General features: G+C 47.3%; 1 protein-coding gene across 5 annotated transcripts in view; it reads left to right on the top strand.

The window, feature by feature from the left end:
* PAPLN (papilin, proteoglycan like sulfated glycoprotein) overlaps window positions 1-22,495 on the top strand; it is a 50,777-nt gene that overhangs the window by 15,538 nt on the left and 12,744 nt on the right. For all 5 annotated transcript variants that reach the window (XM_054240140.2, XM_035260948.3, XM_003734031.6 and 2 more), the window contains 7 exons: window positions 317-524; window positions 1,065-1,247; window positions 1,454-1,595; window positions 19,356-19,436; window positions 19,644-19,902; window positions 21,063-21,183; window positions 21,499-21,637. In XM_054240140.2, coding sequence (XP_054096115.2) covers window positions 317-524; window positions 1,065-1,247; window positions 1,454-1,595; window positions 19,356-19,436; window positions 19,644-19,902; window positions 21,063-21,183; window positions 21,499-21,637 — 1,133 coding nt within the window. The remainder of the gene's footprint in view (window positions 1-316; window positions 525-1,064; window positions 1,248-1,453; window positions 1,596-19,355; window positions 19,437-19,643; window positions 19,903-21,062; window positions 21,184-21,498; window positions 21,638-22,495) is intronic.

Raw genomic sequence — 22,495 nt, forward strand, 5'->3', positions numbered from 1 at the left:
CCAAGAGGAATGGAGTCTGACTGGGAGACAGGGACCTGTTGGGAAGGAGAAAGGGGGGTGGGGTGGGGACAGGAAAGCTAAGGGGAGGCTCGGGGCTCCGAGTAGTGGGGAGCGTAGTGGGGAGCGCTCAGAGAGCCAGGCCTGGTGCTGGGATACTAAGGAGTGCCTGGGTCCTAGTCTTTGTTCTGGCCGGAGGTTCAGAGGATGGGCTGGGGTGGGGCTCGGGCCGTCTGTGTGAGTGAGGGCTTGTGCCCCTTGGGGCTGGGCTTTGGCCCGTGCTCCTGGGGCAGCCTTACCTGAATCTCCCTCCTGCCAGCTGGAAGGCAGGGCCGTGGGGGTCCTGCTCGGCCTCCTGCGGAGGAGGCTCCCAGTCCCGCTTGGTGTACTGCATCTCGTCTGATGGGGCTGGTGTCCAGGAGGCCGTGGAGGAGGCTGAGTGTGCCGGGCTGCCTGGGAAGCCCCCTGCCATGCAGGCCTGCAACCTGCAGCGCTGCGCTGCCTGGAGCCCAGAGCCCTGGGGAGAGGTGAGCCCCTGGCCTGGGTGGGGTGGTGCTGGGCCTGGGCAGTAGCAGGGCAGGCTGGGCTGTCCTCTGTGGTGGGAACTGAGGTCCTAGGAGGTAAAGTGACCTGCTAGGTCACCTTGGAAGCTTTGGCCAAGGCTGGAACCAGCAAGTACCTGGATGGCTGGCCCAGGGCTCCTCCTCTTTCTCTGGGATCCCAGGGCAGGGCAGGAAAGGTGTGGGCAGGAAGAAGCTGGGTGTGTTGTTTGGGGCAAGGGAGGAGGTGGCAGTGTCTAGGCTGCCAGTCATTGCTTCCAGCACCTACATGTGTTCCAATTGCAAATGGGTGGAAAACACAAATGGGTGACAACCTCAGTCTTGTCAGTAGCCATGTTTCAGGCTGTGTGACCTCAGGGGAGTGACTTAGCCTCTCTGGGCCTGGGAAAAACATGGGCAGTTGAGTGCTGTCCGCCTCCACACCAGGCTGGCAGGCTGCTAGCTGTCCAACATGGCGTGGCTCCTCAGTGCAGAGGGGAGCTCCTGCTGACAGCTCTGTCCTTGCAGTGTTCTGTCAGCTGCGGTATCGGCGTCCGGAGGCGGAGTGTCACTTGCCGGGGTGACAGGGGTTCTTTGCTCCATACTGCAGCATGCTCCTTGGAAGACCGGCCACCTCTCACCGAGCCCTGTGTGCATGAGGACTGCCCCCTCCTCAGTGACCAGGCCTGGCATGTCGGCGCCTGGGGTCTAGTGAGTGTTCTCCACCCCCCACCTGCTACCTGACCCAGCAGGTGGCTGCACCTGAGCGCCATCCTTTGATCTGTCCTGCACCACTGGGCACCTTTCCCTGCCTCTCTCCATGTGCATCCTCACCCCCACCCCCACCCCCACTCCCACCCCAGCCATTACCCTCACCCTCACCCTCAGGGTCTCTCTTTCCCACCCGTGGGCCTCAGTGCTCCAAGAGCTGCAGCTCGGGCACTCGGAGGCGACAGGTCATCTGTGCCACTGGGCCGCCCAGCCACTGTGGGAGCCTGCAGCACTCCAAGCCTGTGGACGTGGAGCCTTGTAACACACAGCCCTGTCATCTTCCCCAGGGTAAGGACAGGAGGGCAGGGAGGAGCCTGGCCCCACGTCTCTCCCCTTCGCTACACACCCAGCAAGCACGTCCTGCCTCGGGGCTTCTGCCTGCACCACGTCCTCCCTCTGGACCCTGCTTCCCCCACATCTCCCCCCACTGAAGCCTTTGCCATCCATAAGGCCTGCCTCGCGTGGAGCCCACCAGCCAGGCTTGCTTTCCTCCACCCAGCAGTAGCATGCTCCCTGCCCCTCTTAAGTCCCCACAGCATGCTGTCATTTCTGTGGGACACTTAGGTTAGTTTCCTTGTGCTGGGCATGGTGGCTCATGCCTGTAATCCCAGCAGTTTGGGAGGCTGAGGTGGGCAGAGCACAAGGTCAGGAGATTGAGGCCATCCTAGTCAACATGGTGAAACCTCATCTCTACTAAAAATACAAAAAAAAAAATTTAGCTGAACATGGTGGCGCATGCCTGTAATCCTGGCTACTCAGGAGGCTGAGGCAGGAGAATCACTTGGAACCAGGGAGTTGGAGGTTGCGGTGAGCCGAGATCGTGCCACTGGACTCCAGCCTGGCAACAGGAAGAGACTACGTCTCAAAAAAAAAAAAAAAAAAAATTGTTTCCTTGAGCTGCTGTGGTTATATATGGCTTGTTAGACCTACTCACTATAAGCTTCTTGAAGAGCAGGTCCCCAGCTTCCACATTCCTCTTTACATTGCCATAGAACTTACCTTACACAGCTAGGTACTCAGTGAATGTTTGTTGAATGACCGAGTGACTGAGTGCTGAGAGAGGGAGGCAGTCCAGGAAGGATTGTCTTCCATATGCCGCTTCTGCCTCTGTCTTCTTCCCATCATCCGCAGCCCGCTGTGAAAGGAGACTTACGGGCATGAGGACCTGCCGGAGAAAGGACACTGAGGCCAGTGTTTGCTTGGTGTGTGGATGCCGCATTGAGGAAGGGTGTGGGTTGTGGCTGAGCTGGGGATGGCGCTAGAGAGGTGGCCTTCTGATACTGCAGGGAGGCATGTTTGGCCTTGTCTCACTCGTGATGGGGACTCTCAAGTGATTCTCATGCCTCAGCCTTCTGAGTAGTGGGACTACAGGTGTGCACCACCATGCCCAGCTAATTCAAAAAACAAATTTATATCGTGAACTGTAGGGACTTTGAGGTGAGGGAAGGCAGAATTTCTATGAGCCATGTGACAGGAGGCTAAGAACCAGTGGCCTCAGAGTCAACATCAGACTTGGGTTCCGATCTATAAGTTGTGTGACCTTGGCAAGTGCTCTGCCTTTCTGATTCTCAGTTTGCACATCTGGACAGTGGGGTTAAGAAGTGACTTTCCAGACTTGCGGCGGGTCATGTGGCACCATGCCTGAGCACATGGAGTGCTTGCTAGGCAGCAGGGGGGAAGTAGTGATAGTGAGGCTGTGTCGGGACTCACCATCACCAGGGACCCTGGTGCCTCAGCCGGGGCCCAGTCCTTCGGGCTCACCAGCAGGAGAGCCATGGACGCTCAGGGTCCAGCTCTGCATGGAGCCAGTCTGTTCCCCAGGGCCTTGTTGGCTTCTAAAAGAGGTGGTCTAAGCCTATCCCAGGGACTGGCAGGACTCATAGAAAGGAAGAAAAAGGGCTGCGGGGAGATTTAATCCCAGCCTATAATCCCAACACTTTGGGAAGCTGAGGTGGAAGGATCACTTGAAACCAGGAGTTCGAGACCAGTCTGGGCAACATATCTCAACTAGAAATTATTTTTAAAATATTAGCCAAGCATGGACCAGGCGCAGGGGCTTATATCCGGGAGGCACTCTGGGAGGCTGAGGCGAGAAGATCACTTGAGGCCAGGAATGCGAAACTAGCCTGGAACATGGCAAAACCCCATCTCTACTAAAAATACAAAAATGAACCAGATGTGGTGGTGGGCGCCTGTAGCCCTAGCTACTTGAGAGGCTGAGGCATGAGAAGTGCTTGAGCCCAGGAGGCAGAGGTTGCAGTGAGCTGAGATTGTACCATTGCACTCCAGCCTGGGTAACAGAAAAGAAAAAATGAGCCAGATGTGGTGGTATGTGCCTGTAGTCCCAGTTAGTTGGTAGCCTGAGGTGGGAGGACCACCTAAGCCCAGGAGTTTGAGGCTGCAGTGAGCTGTGACTGCAGCACCACACTGGCCTTGGCAATGGAGTGAGACCCTGTCTCTTTAAAAGTAATAAAAATATTAAAAAAAAATGGAAAAGAGTTTCAGGGCATAAAGGAAATAAGCTTTATTGCTATCCTTTTTTGTTGTCCTGGGCAGCAATATACTTTCTAACATTCCTATTTTTTTTTATAAACAGTAATTGTACATGTTTATGAGGTGTGTGTGATATGTTGATACATATATACAATGTTTAATGATCAAGTCTGGGTATTTAGGCTATCCATCGCCTTTCCCACAGTTATTTCCTTCTTTTTTTTTGAGTCTTACTCTGTCACCCAGGCTGGAGTGCAGTGACACAATCTTGGCTCACTGCAACCTCGACATCTTGAGTTCAAGCAGTCCTCCCATTTCAGCCTCCCAACTAGCTGGGATTACAAGTGTGCACCACCATGCCTGGCTAATTTTTGTATTTTCAGTAGAGGTGGGGTTTCACAATGTTGGCCAGGCTGGTCTCGAACTCAAACTCCTGACCTCAAGTGATCCTCCTGCCTTAGCCTCCCAGAGTGCTGGGATTACAGGCATGAGCCACCATGCCCGGACAAATGTTCCTCATTTCTTTGTGTTGGGAGCATTTCGGCTCTTCCCTTTGAGCAATCTGGAAATATACAATATGCTGATAACTGTAGTCGCCCTACAGTGCTGTCAAACACTGGACTTTATTCCCTCTATCTTACTATGTGTTTATATGCATTAACCAGCCTCTTCATCACCCTGCACCACACTTCTCAGACTTTGGTAACTGTCATTCTACTCACTGTATCCACGAGATCAACTTTTTTAGCATCCATATATGAGTGAGAACATGTAGTATCTGTCTTTTTGTGTCCGGCTTATTTCACATAACACAATGACCTCCAGTTCCATCCATGTTGCTGCAAATGACAGGATTTCATTCTTTTTCATGGCCAAATAGTATTCCATTGTGTGTATATACCATATTTTCCTTAACCGTTGAATCTTTAGGTTGATTCCATATTTTGGCTATTGTGAATAGTGCTACAGTAAACATGGGGGTACAGGTATCCCTTTGATGTACTGATTTCCTTTCTTTTGGATAAATACCCAGTAGTAGGATTATTGGATCATGTTGTAGTTCTATTTTTTGGATTTTGAAAACATACTGTTTTTCTCTGGTGGTCATACTATTTTGCATTTCCACCGACATTATAGAACAGTTCCCTTTTCTCCTCACTCTCTCTAGCATCCGTCATTTTTTGTCTAATAGTCATTCCAACTGGGGTGAGACGATACCTCGTTATGGCTTTGATTTGCATTTTCCTGATGATTAGTGATGTTGAACATTTTTCATTGGCCTTTTGTATATTTTCATATTTTTGCTGTTGAGTTGTTTCAGTTCCTTGCATATTAGTGATATTGAACAGCACCATTTTGTCTATGGTGCTGTTCATTTTGCCCAGCTAAATTTTTTTGTTTGTTGGTTTTTTGTAGAGATGGGGTTTTCCTGCATTGCCCAGGTTGGTTTTGAACTTCTGAGCTCAGGTGACCCATCACCTCAGCCTCCCCAAGTATTGGGATTATAGCAGTAAACCACCGCACCTAGCCTCAATCCATTTTGAGTTGATTTTTTGTGTATGGTCAGAGATAAGTGTCTAGTTTCACTCTTCTGCACATGGGTATCCAGTTTTCCCAGCACCATTTATTGAAGAGAGAGTTCCTTTCCTAGTATATGTTCTTGATGACTTTATAAAAAAAAAATCAATGGGCTCTAAACACATGGATTTATTTCAGGGCTTTCTTTTCTGTTCCATTGCAAAATGTGTGTTTTTATGCCAGTACTATGCTGTTTGAGTTATTATAGCTTTGTACTGTTTTTTGCTTGTTTGTTTTTGAGGTGGAATTTTGCTCTTGTTGCCCGGGCTGGAATGCAGTGGCACAATCTTGGCTCACTGCAACCTCTGCCTCCTGGGTTCAAGCAATTCTCCTGCTTCTGCCTCCCAAGTAGCTGGGATTACAGATACCTGTCATCATGCCTGGCTAATTTTTTGTATTTTTAGTAGAGACAGTGTTTCATCATGTTGGCCAGGCTGGTCTCAAACTCCTGACCTCAGGTGATCCACCCACCTGGGCTTCCCAAAGTGCTGAGATTGTAGGTGTGAGCCACCATACCCAGCCTGTACTGTATTTTGAAGTCAGATAGTGTGATACCTCCAGCTTTGTTCTTTTTGCTCTGTATTGTTTTGGCCATTTAGGGTCTTTTTTGGTTCCATACAAGTTTTATGATTGTTTTTCTATCTCTGTGAAGAATGTCATTGGTATTTTGATAGAGATCAACTTGAATCTGTAGATTGCTTTGAGTGGTATGGTCACTTTAACAAAATTAATTCTTTTCGTCCATAAACATGGGTTGTCTTTCCATTTGTTTGTGTCCTCTTAAATTTCTGTCATCAATGTTTTATAGTTTTCATTGTAGAGGTACTTAACTGGCTTGAGTACATTTATCCCTCGGTACTGGTTTTTGGTACCAGTTGCAGATGAGATTGCTTTCTTGATTTCTTTCTCAGCTAGTAATAGTTCACCATTGGTATATAGAAACGCTTGAACTTCTGGGCTCAGGTGACCCATCACCTCAAAATCAAATAAAAAACTGATTTTTGTATGTTGATTTTGTATCCTACAACTTTCCTGAATTCATTCATTGGTTCTATTAATTTTTTGGTAGAATCTTTTTCTATATGATCATGACATCTGCAAAAAGAGACACTGACTTTCTCTTTTCCAATTTAAATGCCTTTTATTTCTTTCTCTCTCCTGATTGCTCTGGCTAGGACTTCCAGTACTATCTTGAATAGGAGTGGTGATAGTGGGCGTCTTTGTCTTATTTTAGTGCTTAAAAGAAAGGCTTTCAACTTTTACCCATTCAGTGTGATGTTACTGTGGGTTTGTCATATAGTACCTTTATTCTGTTGAGGTATGTTCACACTGTGCCTAGTTGCTCAAGAATTTTTATCATAAAGAGGTGTCAAATGTTATCAAGTGCTTTTCCTTTATCTATTGAGAGGATTATATGGTTTTGTCCTTCATTCTGTTGACATCAGCATCACACTTACTGATTTGCCTATGCTGAACCATCGTTGCATCTCTGGGTTGAATCCTACTTGATCATGGTGTATGTTTTTGATGTGTTGCTGGATTTGGTTTGCTAGTATTGCTGAGGATTTTTACATCTGTGTTCATCTGAAATATTGACTTGTAGTTTCATTTTTTTGTTATATCCTTGTCTAATTTTTGTATCAGGATAATACTGATTTCATAGAATAAGTTAAGAATAATTTCTGGGAGTGACCGCCGCTGCCGCGAGACCTGGCTGACCTGCCCCGCGGCTTGCACGCCCTTGTAGACTCCACGGGCTTTCGGGAGATCGGTGTGGGTGCAGGCCTGGGATAGTCTCCTGTCTGGACAGAGAAGAGAAGAATGCAGGACACCGGCTCAGTGCAGTGTGCCATCCCTGGCTGCAGGGCTGCTCTTTGGCAGCCTAACCGGCCTGGGTTCTTACCAGCTGTCTCAGGATCCAAGGAACGTTTGGGTTTTTTTAGCTACATCTGGTACCTTGGCTGGCATTATGGGAATAAGATTCTACAACTCTGGAAAATTCATGCCTGCAGGTTTAATCGCAGGTGCCAGTTTGCTGATGGTTGCCAAAGTTGGAGTTAGTATGTTCAACAGACCCCACTAGCAGAAGTCATGTTCCAGCTTGGACTCATGAAGAATTAAAAATCTGGCATATTATACTATTTTCAATGTATGAAGAGAAATAAAGGCAGCATTTTTTCATCTGACATTTTACCTAAAAAAAAAAAAAAAGCCACCAAACGTAGCAGAGGGGTGGAAAATCAGTCGTTAGGATTACAATCCTACAGGGGTGGCAAGTATGTTACAGAAGAGCTTAATAAGACCCTCATAGAGATCAATTCTTGTATATTGATGTGATCGCTTTTTTCTGTATCTGTAGGTAAATCTCAAGGGTAAAATGTCAGGTGTCAACTTTGAGGGCCCTGAAATCCCATTCCCTGCTTGGAGGAACGGTGTGAAAAATATCTTAGAGATTTAGAATATCTGTACTTTTGCTCATCTTAAAGCACAGACTGATGTTGAAATTATGTTAAATGAAATACCAATGAAAATAAAGTTCACTATAAAAAAAAAAAAAAAGAATAATTTCTGGGCCAGGCACGGTGGCTCACGCCTATAATCCCAGGACTTTGGGAGGCTGAGGTGGGTGGATCACGAGGTCAAGAGATCGAGACCATCCTGGTCAACATGGTGAAACCCCATCTCTACTAAAAATACAAAAATTAGCTGGGCATGGTGGCGCGTGCCTGTAATCCCAGCTACTCAGTAGGCTGAGGCAGGAGAATTGCCTGAACCCAGGAGGCTGAGGTTGCGGTGAGCCGAGATTGCGCCATTGCACTCCAGCCTGGGTAACGAGCGAAACTCCATCTAAAAAATAAAAATAAAAAAAAATAATAATTTCCTCTTCAATTTTTTTGAATAGTTTGAGAAGAACTGATATTAGTTCATAAGTTTGAAGAATTCAGCAGTAAAGCCATCTATCTGGTCCTGGACTTTTCTTTGCTGGGAGACTTTTTCTTAGTGATTCAATCTTGTGACTCATTATTGGTCTGTTTAGGTTTTCTATTTCTTTTTTTAAAAAATATCTATTTTAAGACCCACTATAGGTTTTCTGTTTCTTCCTGGTTCAATCTTGGAAGGTTGTACGTGTCCAGGAATTTATCCATTTCCTCTAGGGTTTTTTTTTTTTTTAGGAGACGGGGTCTTGCTATGTTGCCCAGGCTGGAGTGCAGTGGCTATTCACAGGCATGATCCCACTACTGATCAGCACGGGAGTTTTGACCTGCTCTGTTTCCATCCTGGGCCAGTTCACCCCTCCTTAGGCAACCTGGTGGTCTCCCACTCCCGGGAAGTCACCATACTGATGCTGAACTTAGTGTGGACACCCAATCGGCATAGCGCACTGCAGCCCAGAACTGTTGGGCTCAAGCGATCCTCCCGCCTCAGCCTCCCGAGTAGCTGGGACTACAGGCATGTGCCACTGCACCTGGCTCCTAAGCTTTTCAATTTGTTACCTTATAGTTGTTCCAAGTAGTCTCTGATAATCCATTGTGTTTCTGTTTTTTTTTTTTTTTTTTTTTTTAAAGACAGCATCTCTGTTACTCAGTCTGGAGTGCAGTGGCATGATCTCAACTCACTGCAACCTCTGCCTTTTGGGTTCAAGTGATTCTGGTGCATCAGCCTCCTGAGTAGCTGGAACTACAGGTGTGTGCCACTATTTTTTTTTTAGTAGTAGTGGTCAGGTTTTGCCATGTTGCCCAGACTAGCCTTGAGCTTCTGAGCTCAGGCAACCTGCCTACTTTGGCATCCTAAAATGCTAGGATTACAAGTATGAGTCACTGTGCCTGGTCTGTCCAGGTATTTCTATAGTTTCAAAAATTCCCCTTATTATTGATTTCTAGATTTATTCCATTGTAGTCTGAGAAAATACTCGGTATAATTTAGATATTTAAAAAAATGTTGCAGCTTGTTTTGTGGCCTAACATATGGGCTATCCTGGAGAATATTTCATGTGCTGATGAAAATAATGCGTATTTAGCAGCTGTTAGAATGTTCTATAAATGTCAGGTTCATTTTGTCTGTGGGTGCTGTTTGTTTATTTTTAGATACAGGGTCTAACTCTGTTGTCCAGGCTGAAGTGCAGTGGCGTGATCACAACTTACTGTGGCCCCACCTCCTGGACTCCTGCCTCAAATTCCTGAGTATCTGGGAATATATGTGCACACTACCATGTCTGGCTAATTTTAAAATTTTTAGTAGAGGTGAGCTCTTGCTGCGTTGCTCTGGCTGGTTTCAAACTCCTGGCTTCAAAGTATCCTCCTGCCTTGGCCTCCCAAAGTGCTGAGATTATAGGTGTGGGTCACCATGCTGGGCCTCTAAAGTAAAGTTTAAATCTAATGTTTTGGCTGGGCATGGTGGCTAACACCTATAATTCTAGCACTTTGGGGAGGGTAAGGTGGGAGGATTGCTTGAGGCCAGGAGTTTAAGACCAGCCAGGGCAACAAGTAAGACTCCATTTCTAAATAAAACAGTGTTAGGTACATATGTATTCAGAATTGTTATATTCTCTTACTGAATTTGATTCCCTTATTATTAATGACATTCTTTGTCTCTTTTTAGTTTTAGTTTTGTTTTTTTTTTGCCTTACACAGTCATTAACTCTTTTTAGGTGTTATATAAAGTCTGTTTTATCTGACATAATATAGCTAATCCTGTTAGCTTTTGGTTTCTGCTTGTGTGGAATATCTTTTTCTATCACTCCACTTTCAGTCTATGTGTGTCTTTACAGGTGAAGCGAGTTTCTTGTAGGCAGCGTATAGTTTGGTCATGTTTTTTTAATTCCTTAAGCCAGTGTATATCAAGTGGAGGATTTAATCTGTTTACATTCTAGATTACTCTTGATAAATGAGAACTTATTCCTGTCATTTCACTAATTGTTTTTCCTTTTTTTCCCTACTGCCAAGCTTTACACACGTTTTGTTTTTTCCTTCCTTCCTTCCTTTTTTTTTTTTTTGAGACAGAGTCTCGTTCTGTCGCCAGGTGCCAGGCTGGAGTGCAGTGGCATGATCTCGGCTCACTGCAGCCTCCACCCCCCAGGTTCAAGCAATTCTCCTGCCTCAGCCTCCTGAGTAGCTGGGACTTCAGGCACGTGCCACCACATCCAGCTAATTTTTGTATTTTAGTAGACACAGGGTTTCACTGTGTTGGCCAGGATGGTTCTCCATCTCTTGACCTTGTGATCCGCCTACCTCAGCCTCCCAAAGTGCTGGGATTACAGATGTGAGCCACTGTGCCCAGCCTCTTTCTTCCTTTCTTATTGTTTATCATTGTGGCTTGGTGGTTTTCTGTAGTGGTAACATTTGAACCAATGCATTCTCTTTCTCATTTGTGTATCTGCTCTTCAAGTGAGTTTTACTCTTGTGTTTTCATGATAGTAGATACTGTCCTTTTGTTTCCAGGTATAGGATGCCTTTAAGCATTTCTTGAAGGGCCAGTCCAGTGGTGATGAGTTCTTTCAGTTTTTGCTTGTCTGAGAAAGACATTATTTCTACTTTATTTTTGAAGGATAGCTTTACTGTGTATAGTATTCTTGGTTCACAGGTTTTTGTTTTGTTTTGTTTTTCCTTTTTTTTAGCACTCGAAATATTCATCCCATTCTCTCCTGTGCTGTGTGATATCTGCTGAGAAACCCACCATAAACCTGATGGGGAATTCCAGTACATGTAACTTGATGCTTTTCTCTTGCTGTTTTTAGAATTCTTTTCTGTCTTTGACTTTTTACAGCTTGACTATAATATACCTTGGAGAAGATCTTTTGGCTAAAATCTATTTGAAGATCTTTGAGCTTCTTGTATCTGCTATTATTTTATTAAATAGGTTTTCTACATCTTTGCTCATCTCTTTCTAGAATTCCTATAATTCAACATTTGGTTGTTTCGTTTTGGTTTTCCTGATGTCACAGAAGCTTTCTTATTTCTTTTCTTTATTTTTTGGGCCTGATTGGCCAAAGTTCTTCAAGTTCTGAAATTCTGCTTGATCTAGTCTGCTGTTGAAGCTTTTGGTTGCATTTTAAAAATTTCATTAATTAAATTCTTCAGTTCTAGGATTTGTTTGTTTTTTAAATGATATCTCCTTGTTGAATATCTCATTCAGATTATGAATTGTTTTCCCAATTTCTTTGTATTTTTAATCTGTGTTTGCTGGTATCTCACTGAGTTTGTTTGTATGTTCCTTCCTTCCTTCTCTCTCTTTTCTTTTCTCCCCTTTCCTTTTTCTTTTTCTCTTTCCTTCCTTCCCCCTCCCTCCTTCCCTCCCTCCCTTCCTTTTTTCTTTCTTTTCTTTTCTTTTTTCTTCCTTTCCTTTTCCTTTTCGTTTTCCTTCTCCTCCTCCCACTCCCCCAGGCTGGATGGAGTGCAGTGGCAAGATATCAGCTCACAACAAACTCCACCTCCTGGCTTCAAACAATTCTGGGTTCAAACAATTCTCCAGACTCCTGAGTAGCTGGGATTACAGGCATGCACTACCATACCTGGCTAATTTTTGTATTTTTATTTAGTACAGATGGGGTTTCACCATGTTGGTCAGGCTGATCCCAGACTCCTGACCTCGTGATCTGCCCACCTTGGCCTCCCAAAGTGCTGGAATTACAGGCATGAGCCACCATGCCTGGCCTCCCTCCCCTCCCCCTGCCTTCTTTCTTTCTTTTTTTTTTTTTTGTTTTTTTTTTTTTTGTTGTTGTTGTTGTTTGTTTTTCAGACAGAATTTCATCCTTATTGCCCAGGCTGGGGAGCAATGGTGTGGTCTTGGCTCACTGCAGCCTCTGCCTCCCAGGTTCAACTGCTTCTCCTGAGGCAGGAGAATCAGGTGCCCACCACCCTGCCCAGCTGATTTTTTTTTTTTTGTATTTTTAGTAGAGACAGTTTCACCATGCTGGCCAGGCTGGTCTTGAACTCCTGACCTCAGGTGATCTGCCTGCCTTGGCCTTTCAAAGTGCTAGGATTACAGGTATGAGCCACTGCAACCTGGCCTGAGTTTCTTTAATATCACTATTTTTTATTAGCACAAGCATTTCTCAATGAACTAAAGGGATAATCCCAATTAAACCAACAGTTTGAAATAGTTGCATGTAAAATGTTTGTGATAAAAATAATTGAACATAGTAATAAATAATAGAAATGATATGGAGATTTGCTTATTGAAATGAATTGTTCATCATTGTAACTAATACCTGTCCCAAAGGATGATGGAATTTTTGTTCCACTTTTTCATAGACCTGAGTACAGGTGACATTGATTGTTCATGACACAATCTACCACGAATTTCCTCTCTTTCAGTTTTCTTGTTACTTTGCTTTTCTTCCAATCCTGTTCCTGTTGTTGAACCAATGCATTATCTGTAAAGTTGCAGACAGTCTGGGTTTTTCTGCCATTAGCTATAGTTTCTTCAGACTTCTCTTCCAGGCCACAAGAAGACTGTTACTTTCAAGATGATCTGCTTCATATGAGGTTTTTGCCATCATAAGATGGCACTATTTGGCCTGGCCATTGCATCCATTTATTGCAGAGTTATTCCCACTCCTAGTTCTTTCATGTATTCATCAAAGCCTTTGCCTTCCACTGGGTGCCATCATCCTTCCAGCTGCTGAATTGCAGCAATGGTGGGCATAGCAGATATGCAGAGTAGGCAGAGCAGGGCATGGTATAAGGAGCATGCTGCCTTAATGTCATTGTTTTGAATTCTTTTTCTTTTCCTTTTTTTTTGGATGGACTCTCACTCTGTTGCCTGGGCTGGAGTGCAGTGGTGTGATCTTGGCTCACTGCAACCTCCACCTCCCAGGTTCAAGTGATTCCACAGCCTCAGCCTCCCAAGTAGCTGAGATTACAGGTGCCTACCACTACACCCAGCTAATTTTTTGTGTTTTTAGTAGAGATGGGGTTTCACCATGTTGGCCAGGCTGGTCTCAAACTCCTGACCTAATGATTCAACTGCCTCAGTCTCCTGAAGTGCTGAGATTACAGGCGTGAGCCACTACATTTGGCCCATTGTTTCTTTTTCTTTGAGATGGAGACTCACCCTGTCACCAGGCTGGAGTGCAGTGGCACAATCTCGGCTCACTGCAACCTCTGCCTCCCAGGTTCAAGCTATTCTCCTGCCTCAGCCTCCTGAGTAGCTGGGACTACAGGCATGTGCCACCATACCTGGCTGATTTTTGTATTTTTAGGAGAGATGGGGTTTCACCACATTGGCCAGGGTGGTCTTGATCTTCTAACCTCATGATCTGCCTGCCTTGGCCTCCCAAAGTGCTGGGATTACAGGTGTGAGCTGCCACACCCGGCCTCATTGTTTTGAATTCTTTTTCAGGCACTTCATATATTTTACTTTCTTTGGGATCCATTACTGCACAATGATTGTGTTCCTTTGGAGGTGTCATGTTTCCTTGCTCTTTTGTGTTTTTCATGTCCTTACATTAATATCTGCATATCTGGTGTAACAGTCACTTTTTTCAGATTTATCAATTGATTTTGGAGGGAAATATTTTTTCTTATATCTATAGTGTTGGTTGGGTAGGATGCTTTGGCTTTGATTCTGGGTGAGTTCAGTAGTATAGTCTCTGTGATCTCTTTGGCTGTAATCAGTGTCACTTGTGTCTATGAGTCCCTCAGTGACTTAGACTGGTCGTTACTGGAGACTGTGGTGAAGTTTTTTTGGGATGGGGATATTAGACTGGTCCCTGGCACCAGTGGTGGTGACAGGGGATAGGGTGGTCCTGTCCTCAGGCCCCTGAATGGTGTGTGTAGGCACCAGAAGTGGTGGATAGGATGGACTGTTCTCCTGATCCCCATATGATGTCTGCAGGGGCTGGAAGCATTGGTGAGCCTGTCCTCAGGTTCTTCAATGATGTGTGCAGGTACCAGCTACAGCAGGTAGGGCTAGCATGACCTCAGGCCCAAGGATGGTGTGTGGGCACCCATAGTGGTGGGTGGGGTGGATTGACTCCTAGGCCCCCAGATGTGTGTGGATGTTGGTGGTGTCAGTGGCTGCTATTCTTATAATTATACAAGTAATGTATGCTCATTGTGGAAATTTTGGAGAAATTAGAAAAGTAGTATATAATAAGAAAAATTAAAATTATCCTTTATCCCATCTATTAATGGAATTAGTCTGTAGCGTATTTCCCTGTAATGTACATGTAACTCTGTGTCTGTTCTTCCCATTTATGTTATTCTGTGTGTGAACATTTTCCAGTCTCATGATTTCTAGGGTTCCACTGAAGTTCATGATGGGTAGTAATTTAGAGTTTAGGTGAGTTTTGGTGTTTTTGGTACTGTATCTAATGCCATAGTACGTACTGGCATGTGCTTGCAAGGAAGGGGAGTGGTCTGGAGGGGGTAAAGTTTTGATGAGGAGGCCCATTAAGGGGTAGGCTTCCAAGTGGACACCCCAGTGTATTTTCTGCCTCCTCCTCTTTCTTGATTCAAGAGAAGCGTTCTCCAGTAGAAGTAGAATGCAGGTCATGTGTGTCGTTTCAAAATTTTTTTCAATTTGTTGTTGTTGTTGTGAGACAGGGTCTCACTCTGTTGCCCAGGCTGGTCTGGAATTCCTAGGCTCAAGCAATCCTCCGGCCCCAGCCTTGCAAGTACCTGGGGCTACAGGTGTGTGCCAGTGTGCCTGGCTTCATTTCAAATCTTTTTAGAGCCACATTAAAAATGTAAAAAGAAAAAAAAATGTAAAAAGATAGCTGAGCATAGTGGCTTATGCCTGTAATCCAAGCTACTTGGGAGGCTGAGGTGGGAGGCCACGAGTTGGAGTCCAGCCTGGGCAACATAGTGAGACACTATCTCAAAAACAAAAGTAAAAGGAAACAAGTGAATTTGTATTTAAAAATATATTTTATTGGCCGGGTGCGGTGGCTCACGCCTGTAATCCCAGCACTTTGGGAGGCCGAGGCAGGTGGATCACGAGGTCAAGAGATCGAGACCATCCTGGTCAACATGGTGAAACCCCGTCTCTACTACAAATACAAAAAATTAGCTGGGCAAGGTGGCGCATGCTTGTAATCCCAGCTACTCAGGAGGCTGAGGCAGGAGAATTGCCTGAACCCAGGAGGCGGAGGTTGTGGTGAGCCGAGATGGCGCCATTGCACTCCAGCCTGGGTAAACAAGAGGGGAACTCTGACTCAAAAAAAAAAAAAAAAAAAAAAAAAAAACAAAGCAAACAAACAATATATATATATATATATATATATATATAATTTAACCCATATAAATATTTTCAATATGTAATCAGTATAAAATTATGACATATTGTACATTCTCTTTTACAAGATTTTTTTTTGAGACGGAGTTTCATTCTTGTTGCCCAGGCAGGAGTGCAGTGGCACGATCTCAGCTCACTGCAACCTGTGCTTCCCGTGTTCAAGCGATTCTCCTGCCTCAGCCTCCAGAGTAGCTGGAATTACAGGCATGCACCACCATGTCTGGCTAATTTTGTATTTTTAGTAGAGATGGGGTTTCACCATGTTGGTCAGGCTGGTCTCAAACTCCTGACCTCAGGTTTGCCTGCCTCAACTCCCAAAGGGCTGGGATTACAGTTGTGAGCCATCACCTCCTTATAAGATCTTTAAAACTAAATCTTTGAAGCCCCATGTATAGTTTATACTTGCAGCACATCTCATTTCAGATGCTAAATTTTCACCAGAATACTTGATCTGTGTTTAGATTTCATAAAATTTGCATTTGGAAAAGGAGGTCGGCATATCCAAGTTACTCCCTTCAGTTGCTATAGTCGTATTCAGTAGCTCTGAGACTAGTAGGGGCTCCCAGAACCAGCACTTAGCCCAGGGTGTAGGGGTGGAGATGGGAGTTCTGTTCATGGGTGACACTCTTAGGGCTAGGGTGGCTACTGGAGGGTTTCAGGCCTCAGGCTTTAGACTGTGTTTATCTAATAGGCCCAGGGGAGCCATTAAAAGTTACGGAGCTAGAGAGTGACACCATGACAGTTATTTAGGAGGATAAATTTGGCCATGGCTGAGGGTCAGACGGAAGTGGAGACAGAAATCCATGGGAGCAGACTGCAGGAATCCAAGGGCTAGAGGGGTGGTGGGATGAAGGGGCCTGGGAACATGGGGGTGGGCAAGAAGGGACCCCGGACTCTGAGTTAAGCCTGAAGAAATGGAAGAGAAGATGGGCTTGGCAGAGATGCCTTAAAATTGAAGTGATAAGTAAGGCTGGGCACAGTGGCCCACACCTGTAATTCCAGCAGTTTGGGAAGCTGAGGTGGGTGGATCATGAGGTCAGGAGTTTGAGACCAGCCTGACCAATGTGGTGAAACCCTGTCTCTACTAAAAATACAAAAATTAGCTGGGTGTGGTGGTGAGCACCTGTAATCCCAGCTACTCAGGAGGCTGAGGCAGGAGAACCGCTTGAACCTGGGAGGTGGAGGTTGCAGTGAGCCAAGATTATGCCATTGCACTCCAGCCTGGGCAACAGAGTGAGACTCAGTTTAAAAAAAAAAGAAAAAAAAATTGAGGTGATAGAGGGACAACAGGCAGAAATTCCCAGATTGGGGACTGTGAATGCAGAGCCACAGAAATGTGGGGCTTGTCTGTAGGGGATGTCAGATCTGGGGAAGAATTCAGGTCAGCTTTATTCCAGGTTTTGGCCTTATTCTTTGTGATAAGAAATAAACTTAAGGCTGGGCGTGGTGGCTCACACCTGGAATCACAGCACTTTGGGAGGCCAAGGCAGGTGGATCACCTGAGGTCAGGAGTTCAAGACCAGCCTGGCCAACATTGTGAAACCCCATCTCTACTAAAAATACAAAAATTAGCTGGTTGTAGTGGTAGGTGCTTGTAGTCTCAGCTACTCGGGAGGCCGAGGCAGGAGAATCGCTTGAACTCAGGAGGCGGAGGTTGCAGTGAGCCGAGATCTCACCACTGCACTCCAGCTTGAGCAACAAGAGACTCTGTCTCAAAAAAAAAAAAAAAAAGGAAATAAAACAGATTTATACCACATATCTATTGGAATCTTCCAACCCCAAATTATCATTGTTTTAAATATTCCTGGGGGTTGGGTGCAGCTGCTGATGCCTGTAATCCCACCACTTTGGGAGGCCGAGGCAGGCAGATCACTTGAGCTCAGAAGTTCAGGACCAACCTGACCAACATGGTGAAACCCCATCTCTACTAAATACAAAAATTAGCCAGGTGTGATGGCATGTGCCTGTAATCCTAGCTACTCAGGAGGCTGTGGCTTGAGAATCGCCTGAACCTAGGAGGTGGAGGTTGCAGTGAGCTGAGATCACACCACTGCACTCCAGCCTGGGCAAGAGAGCAAGATTCTATCTCAAAAAAATAACTGAATAAAAAGATAAAAATAAATATTTCTGGGGATTGGCAAGATGTAGTCCATGTGGGAATGGAATGATCATCTATTTTATTTCATTTATTTATTTAAGCAGGGTCTCACTCTGTTGCCTAGGCTGCAGTGCAATGGTGCAATTAAAGCTCACTGCAGCCTCCACCTTCTGAGCTCAAGGGCTCCTCCCACACCAGCCTCCTATGTAGCTGAGACCACAGGCACAGGCTACCATGTCCAGCTAATTTTTTGATTTTTTGTCGAGATGGGCTCTTGTTACGTTGCCCAGGCTGGTCTTGATCTCCTGGGCTCAGGTGATCCTCTCACCTTAGCCTCTCAAGGTGCTGGGATTACACATGTGAGCCTCTGTACCTGGCCCACTTATTTTATTCTTTATAATTTTATTCCATTATATAGTAATATGCTTACTTTGGAAAATTTGAAAAACACAAATAGAAGGGAAGGGCACCCTACCTTTGAAGCTCTCAGAGCAGCTTTCACTGTGAGCGTTATTTTGGGGTATGTCCTACAAGCTTTTATTTATTTATTTGTTTTGAGACAGTCTGGCTCTGTCACCCAGGCTGGAGTGCTGTGGCATAATCTCAGCTCACTGCAACCTCCGCCTCTCAGGTTTGAGCGACTCTCCTGCCTCAGCCTCTGGAGTAGCTGGGATTACAGGTGCTTGCCACCACGCCCGGCTAGTATTTGTATTTTTAGTAGAGATGGGGTTTCTCTTAAGTTTATTTTTATTTTATTTTATTTATTTATTTAATAAAGTTTAAGCCCAGGCTGGGCTTAAACTTCTGACCTCAAGCAATCCAGTCACCTTGGCCTCCCAAAGTGCTGGGTTACAGGTGTGAGCCACCTCGCCTGGCCCCTTCATCTATTAATCCAATTTTTTAAAATGTGGATTTTTTTATGGAGGTGAAATGTATGTAACATTCAGTTAACCTTTTAAAGTGTACAGGTTGGTGGTATTTAGTGTACTATTTCAATCTCTGTGATCACATACATTCTGGTGGGTGGGAAGCAGTACCTCAGTGTGGGTTTGCTTTGCATTTCCCTGAGGACTGATGCTGTTGAGCTGCATTTCACGTGTTCGTTGACCATTTGTCTGTCTTCTTTGGAGAAATGCCCACTTTCTACTCGGATTGTTTGCCTTTCATCAATCCAATTTTTTTTCAAGTATGTTTAGTTTTTTGTTTTATATGGCTATGATCATAACACATGCACATTTTATATCTGGTACTTTTTGCTGAACATGGAAGATCAGCATTTTTGGCCAGGTGCGGTGGTTCACACCTGTGATCCCAGCATTTTGGTAGGCTCAGGCAGGAGGATCACTTGAGCCCAGGAGGTTGAGGCTTTAGTGAGCTGTGATCACACTACTGCATTTCAACCTGGGCAGCAGAGATGTCTTAAAAAAGATGAGCATTTTCTGTGTAACTGGAGACTTCTGAAGAGCGGCAGGGCATTTTTTGAAATCCCAAGTGGTGCTCCTTCTCCCTTATGTTTTCTTGGGTTCCCGGGCCCTGCCTGGGTGGTGGGGTAGAAGCCAGTGCTGGGCAGGACTGGGTCACAGCTCAGGCGTATCCTCTCCTCCTCCCTCTGCACCTCATATGGACCTCCTGGCTCTGTGCAGAGGCTCCCAGCATGCAGGATGTGCACAACTCCACCAGCAGCCCCCAGATGCCTTTGGGCCGTTGGGAGTCCCTTGCCTCAGGTGAGAGCTTGATCTCAGCCCCCACTCAGAGCCCTGTAGTCTTTGTGTCTGAGTGGATGGTGCATGGGGGTGGAGGTCACGGTTGGGTGCAGCCATGGTGGAGGGGAGAAGGGTCCAGGGGATGGGGGAAGGTGGGTCCGAGTTGGACAGGGCTGGAGGGGAGGAGCCAGTGGATGCAGTGTGTCTTTTGCTTCCTCTTCTTTCTAGACTCCAGAGGCCAGTGGTGGGCAGCCCGGGGTGACCCCAGGGGAGAACAAGGTGACCCCAGAGGCAACCAGGGCACCCACCTGTCAGCCCTGGGCCCCTCTCCCTCTCTGCAGCAGTCCTCATACCAGCAACCCCTGTGGTCTGGCTCAGGGCCCCATGACTGCAGACACAGTCCTCATGGCTGCTGCCCCGATGGCCACACAGTGTCTCTCGGGCCACAGTGGCAAGGCTGCCCTGCAGCCCCCTGTCAGCAGAGCAGGTGGGTGCTGGAGACAGGTCTTCCTCCTCCCCCGTCAAAGAAGGAAGCAGGGGCCCTGTGGATGGGCCAACATCTCTGCTCAGAAGCGGGCTGGGGCTGGAGTGGGTGCACAGAGCTCAGGAATAGACGCCCATGCTTTCCTCCCTGGGCTGCCCAGAGCGTGAGATCTTGGGAACTTGGCTTTCTGTGGCTGAGCTTCCTGATGTGCTGACTGGGGACACAAATGCCTGCCTCACCAGAGTGTCAGCCTGTGGATACACAGCCTGAGATTCGGGGAAGGCACTGGGTGTGATTCTAGCTCTCAGATCTAACCAGGATCAGGGAACCCACAGTAAAGGCTGGCCAGGCCAACCAGCTCCCCACAATCTTCCTAACAGCCCTGGCCACTCCTGCTTGTGGATTGGGTCCAAGTCATTCTGCTCCCGCCAGGTGCCCTCACTCTGCCCCTCCTTCTTCTGTGGCCTGCCCTGGATGAATCGACAGTGTACTCTCTCTCTGAGACTGGGTGCTTATGTGCCCAGACTTTATGGCCAGTAGCCTGGGGGCAGTTCCCAGCTCAGCCACTCATCAGCCATGTGCTGGTGACTTGGGCCACGTGACTTAACCTCTCTGAACTTGGCTTCCTCTTCTGAGAACTGGGAATAATGATAATGATGATGGGGTTCCTGTGAGGCTGAAGCGCATCACAGCGTGCCTGGCACAGAGAGGGTGCTGGGTACCCTCCCTCCTTTCACCTTGCCTCCTGGCACCTGGTGGGTGGGTGTGGAGTAAATGGTGGGTTCCTTTGAACCCCCTCTTCCACCCCATCTCCCATCTGCTTCTGTTTTGTAACCCCCGCTGTGAACTGACATCTGTTCAGGCTTGGGTGAACATCCCCCTTCTTGGTTTTGTGGGCTGTGCAGCTGAGGCTCTGCCAGTTATGAGGAGTGCAGCCACTGCTTGTGTTACAGTTGCCCTCCCTGGTAGCCACTAAGAGTTGGTGGATGTAGGCAGAGATTGTGGCACACAAAATGGCCTGCCCTGTCTGCTGGGACACATCGTCTCCCACCTCAGTTCCCCCTAGTCAGACCCCACGGTGGGGTGCCTCAGAGCCTGGGTCCTGGGATGCAGGGAGCATGGGGGCAGGCGGCTCAGGGAGGGGCTGTGTGATGTCTGCCTAGGTATGGGTGCTGCCCTGATGGTGTATCTGTTGCTGAGGGGCCCCATCATGCTGGCTGCACAAGGTCATATGGCAGAGACAGCGCTGGGAGCAGGCCCAGGTCAAGGGCAGTGGCTTCTACAGTAAGTGTCTGGCCTGTGTGAGGGAAGCAGGAGGCTGCTCAGTGTCAATGTGACCCAGGATCTTTGCCACTTTGTCCTTGGAGAAAGGAGATCCCTGCAAACCTGCTGCCTGGGGCATCCTCTGAGGGGCACTGGGTTCTAAAGATGGTCCTGGGCTGGAGCGGGGGGTTCAACCCATGTTCTCCTGGCCTCTGGTCTCCCCTGGGCTGGGGTTCTGGTCCCTCCTCCTTCCTGTCATCCTCCCCGTGGCAGCCCAGAGTCCCCAACAATGGCCAGACCCAGTGCCAACATCCAAATCATGGGCTTCCTCCCCAGGTCCACCACATCCACCAGCCTCAGGCCCAGCAGAATGAGCCCACTGAGTGCCGGGGCTCCCAGTTTGGCTGTTGCTATGATAACGTGGCCTCTGCAGCCGGTCCTCTTGGGGAAGGCTGTGTGGGACAGCCTAGTCATGGTGAGTGGATGCCCCCTCCTCGTTCCCTATGGTAGACTCTGCTCCCACTGTTCCCCCAGCCCCCACCCAGAGCGGAAGACCTTCCTACTGGCTAAGTTAGTCATTCATTCCTTCCACAAACATTTATTGAGCGCCTGCTAGGTGCCAGGCCAGAGGGCAGTGCCAAAGTGTTCTTGCATCCAGCAGTTTGTACCTGTGGCCTTCTGGCTGCTTCTGGGAACTGGGGAGGGTGGGAGGTGGGGATCCCAAGGGGCTGGGAGGCCAGTCTTGTGCTTGGGAGTCAGTCAGGCCCTTTGAGGCAGAGCCGGTACAGGGCAGTTAGTGCTGGGATGGGCAGGGGCACCCTGACCCTGCCTGGGATGTGGGTGTAGCAGGAGTTGAGTGCTGGAGAGAGGGTGGAGGCAGGGAGGACTTTGAGGCTGCAGCTCAGGATGAATGACTAGAGCTGCTGGGAACCATCATGAGGTCCTCAAAAGCCAGACCAGGGCTGTGGCCAGGGCTGGCAGGAGGCTGGGCACCTGCACGGGCACCCATGGTCATGTCTAAACGTGGAGAGATGCATCAGGCATGCTGGCAAGGGCTGTTGGAATGGCAGGCTGGGTGCTGGAGGTGGGCTCAGGCCTGTCAGTGCAGGGTCCTGGGGACAAGGGCAGGCCCTTGCTGGGCATCTTCACAGCCCCTGGGTGGCTCAGGCCTGTGTCCCTCTCACAAGCTAAGCAGGCAGGGCCACCCTCTGGGCTCACTTTGCATGCAGTCTGTGGCAGGGAAGGCCAAGTGTCCAAGGAAGCCAGCCCAGAGAGCCCTGGCCCTGACCTCCCTCCTGGTGGCTCTAGCTGTGTGGGCGAAGGTTGCTATGGC

This window comes from Callithrix jacchus, chromosome 8 (assembly GCF_049354715.1).
Source record: "Callithrix jacchus isolate 240 chromosome 8, calJac240_pri, whole genome shotgun sequence".
Taxonomy (NCBI): Eukaryota; Metazoa; Chordata; class Mammalia; order Primates; family Cebidae; genus Callithrix; species Callithrix jacchus.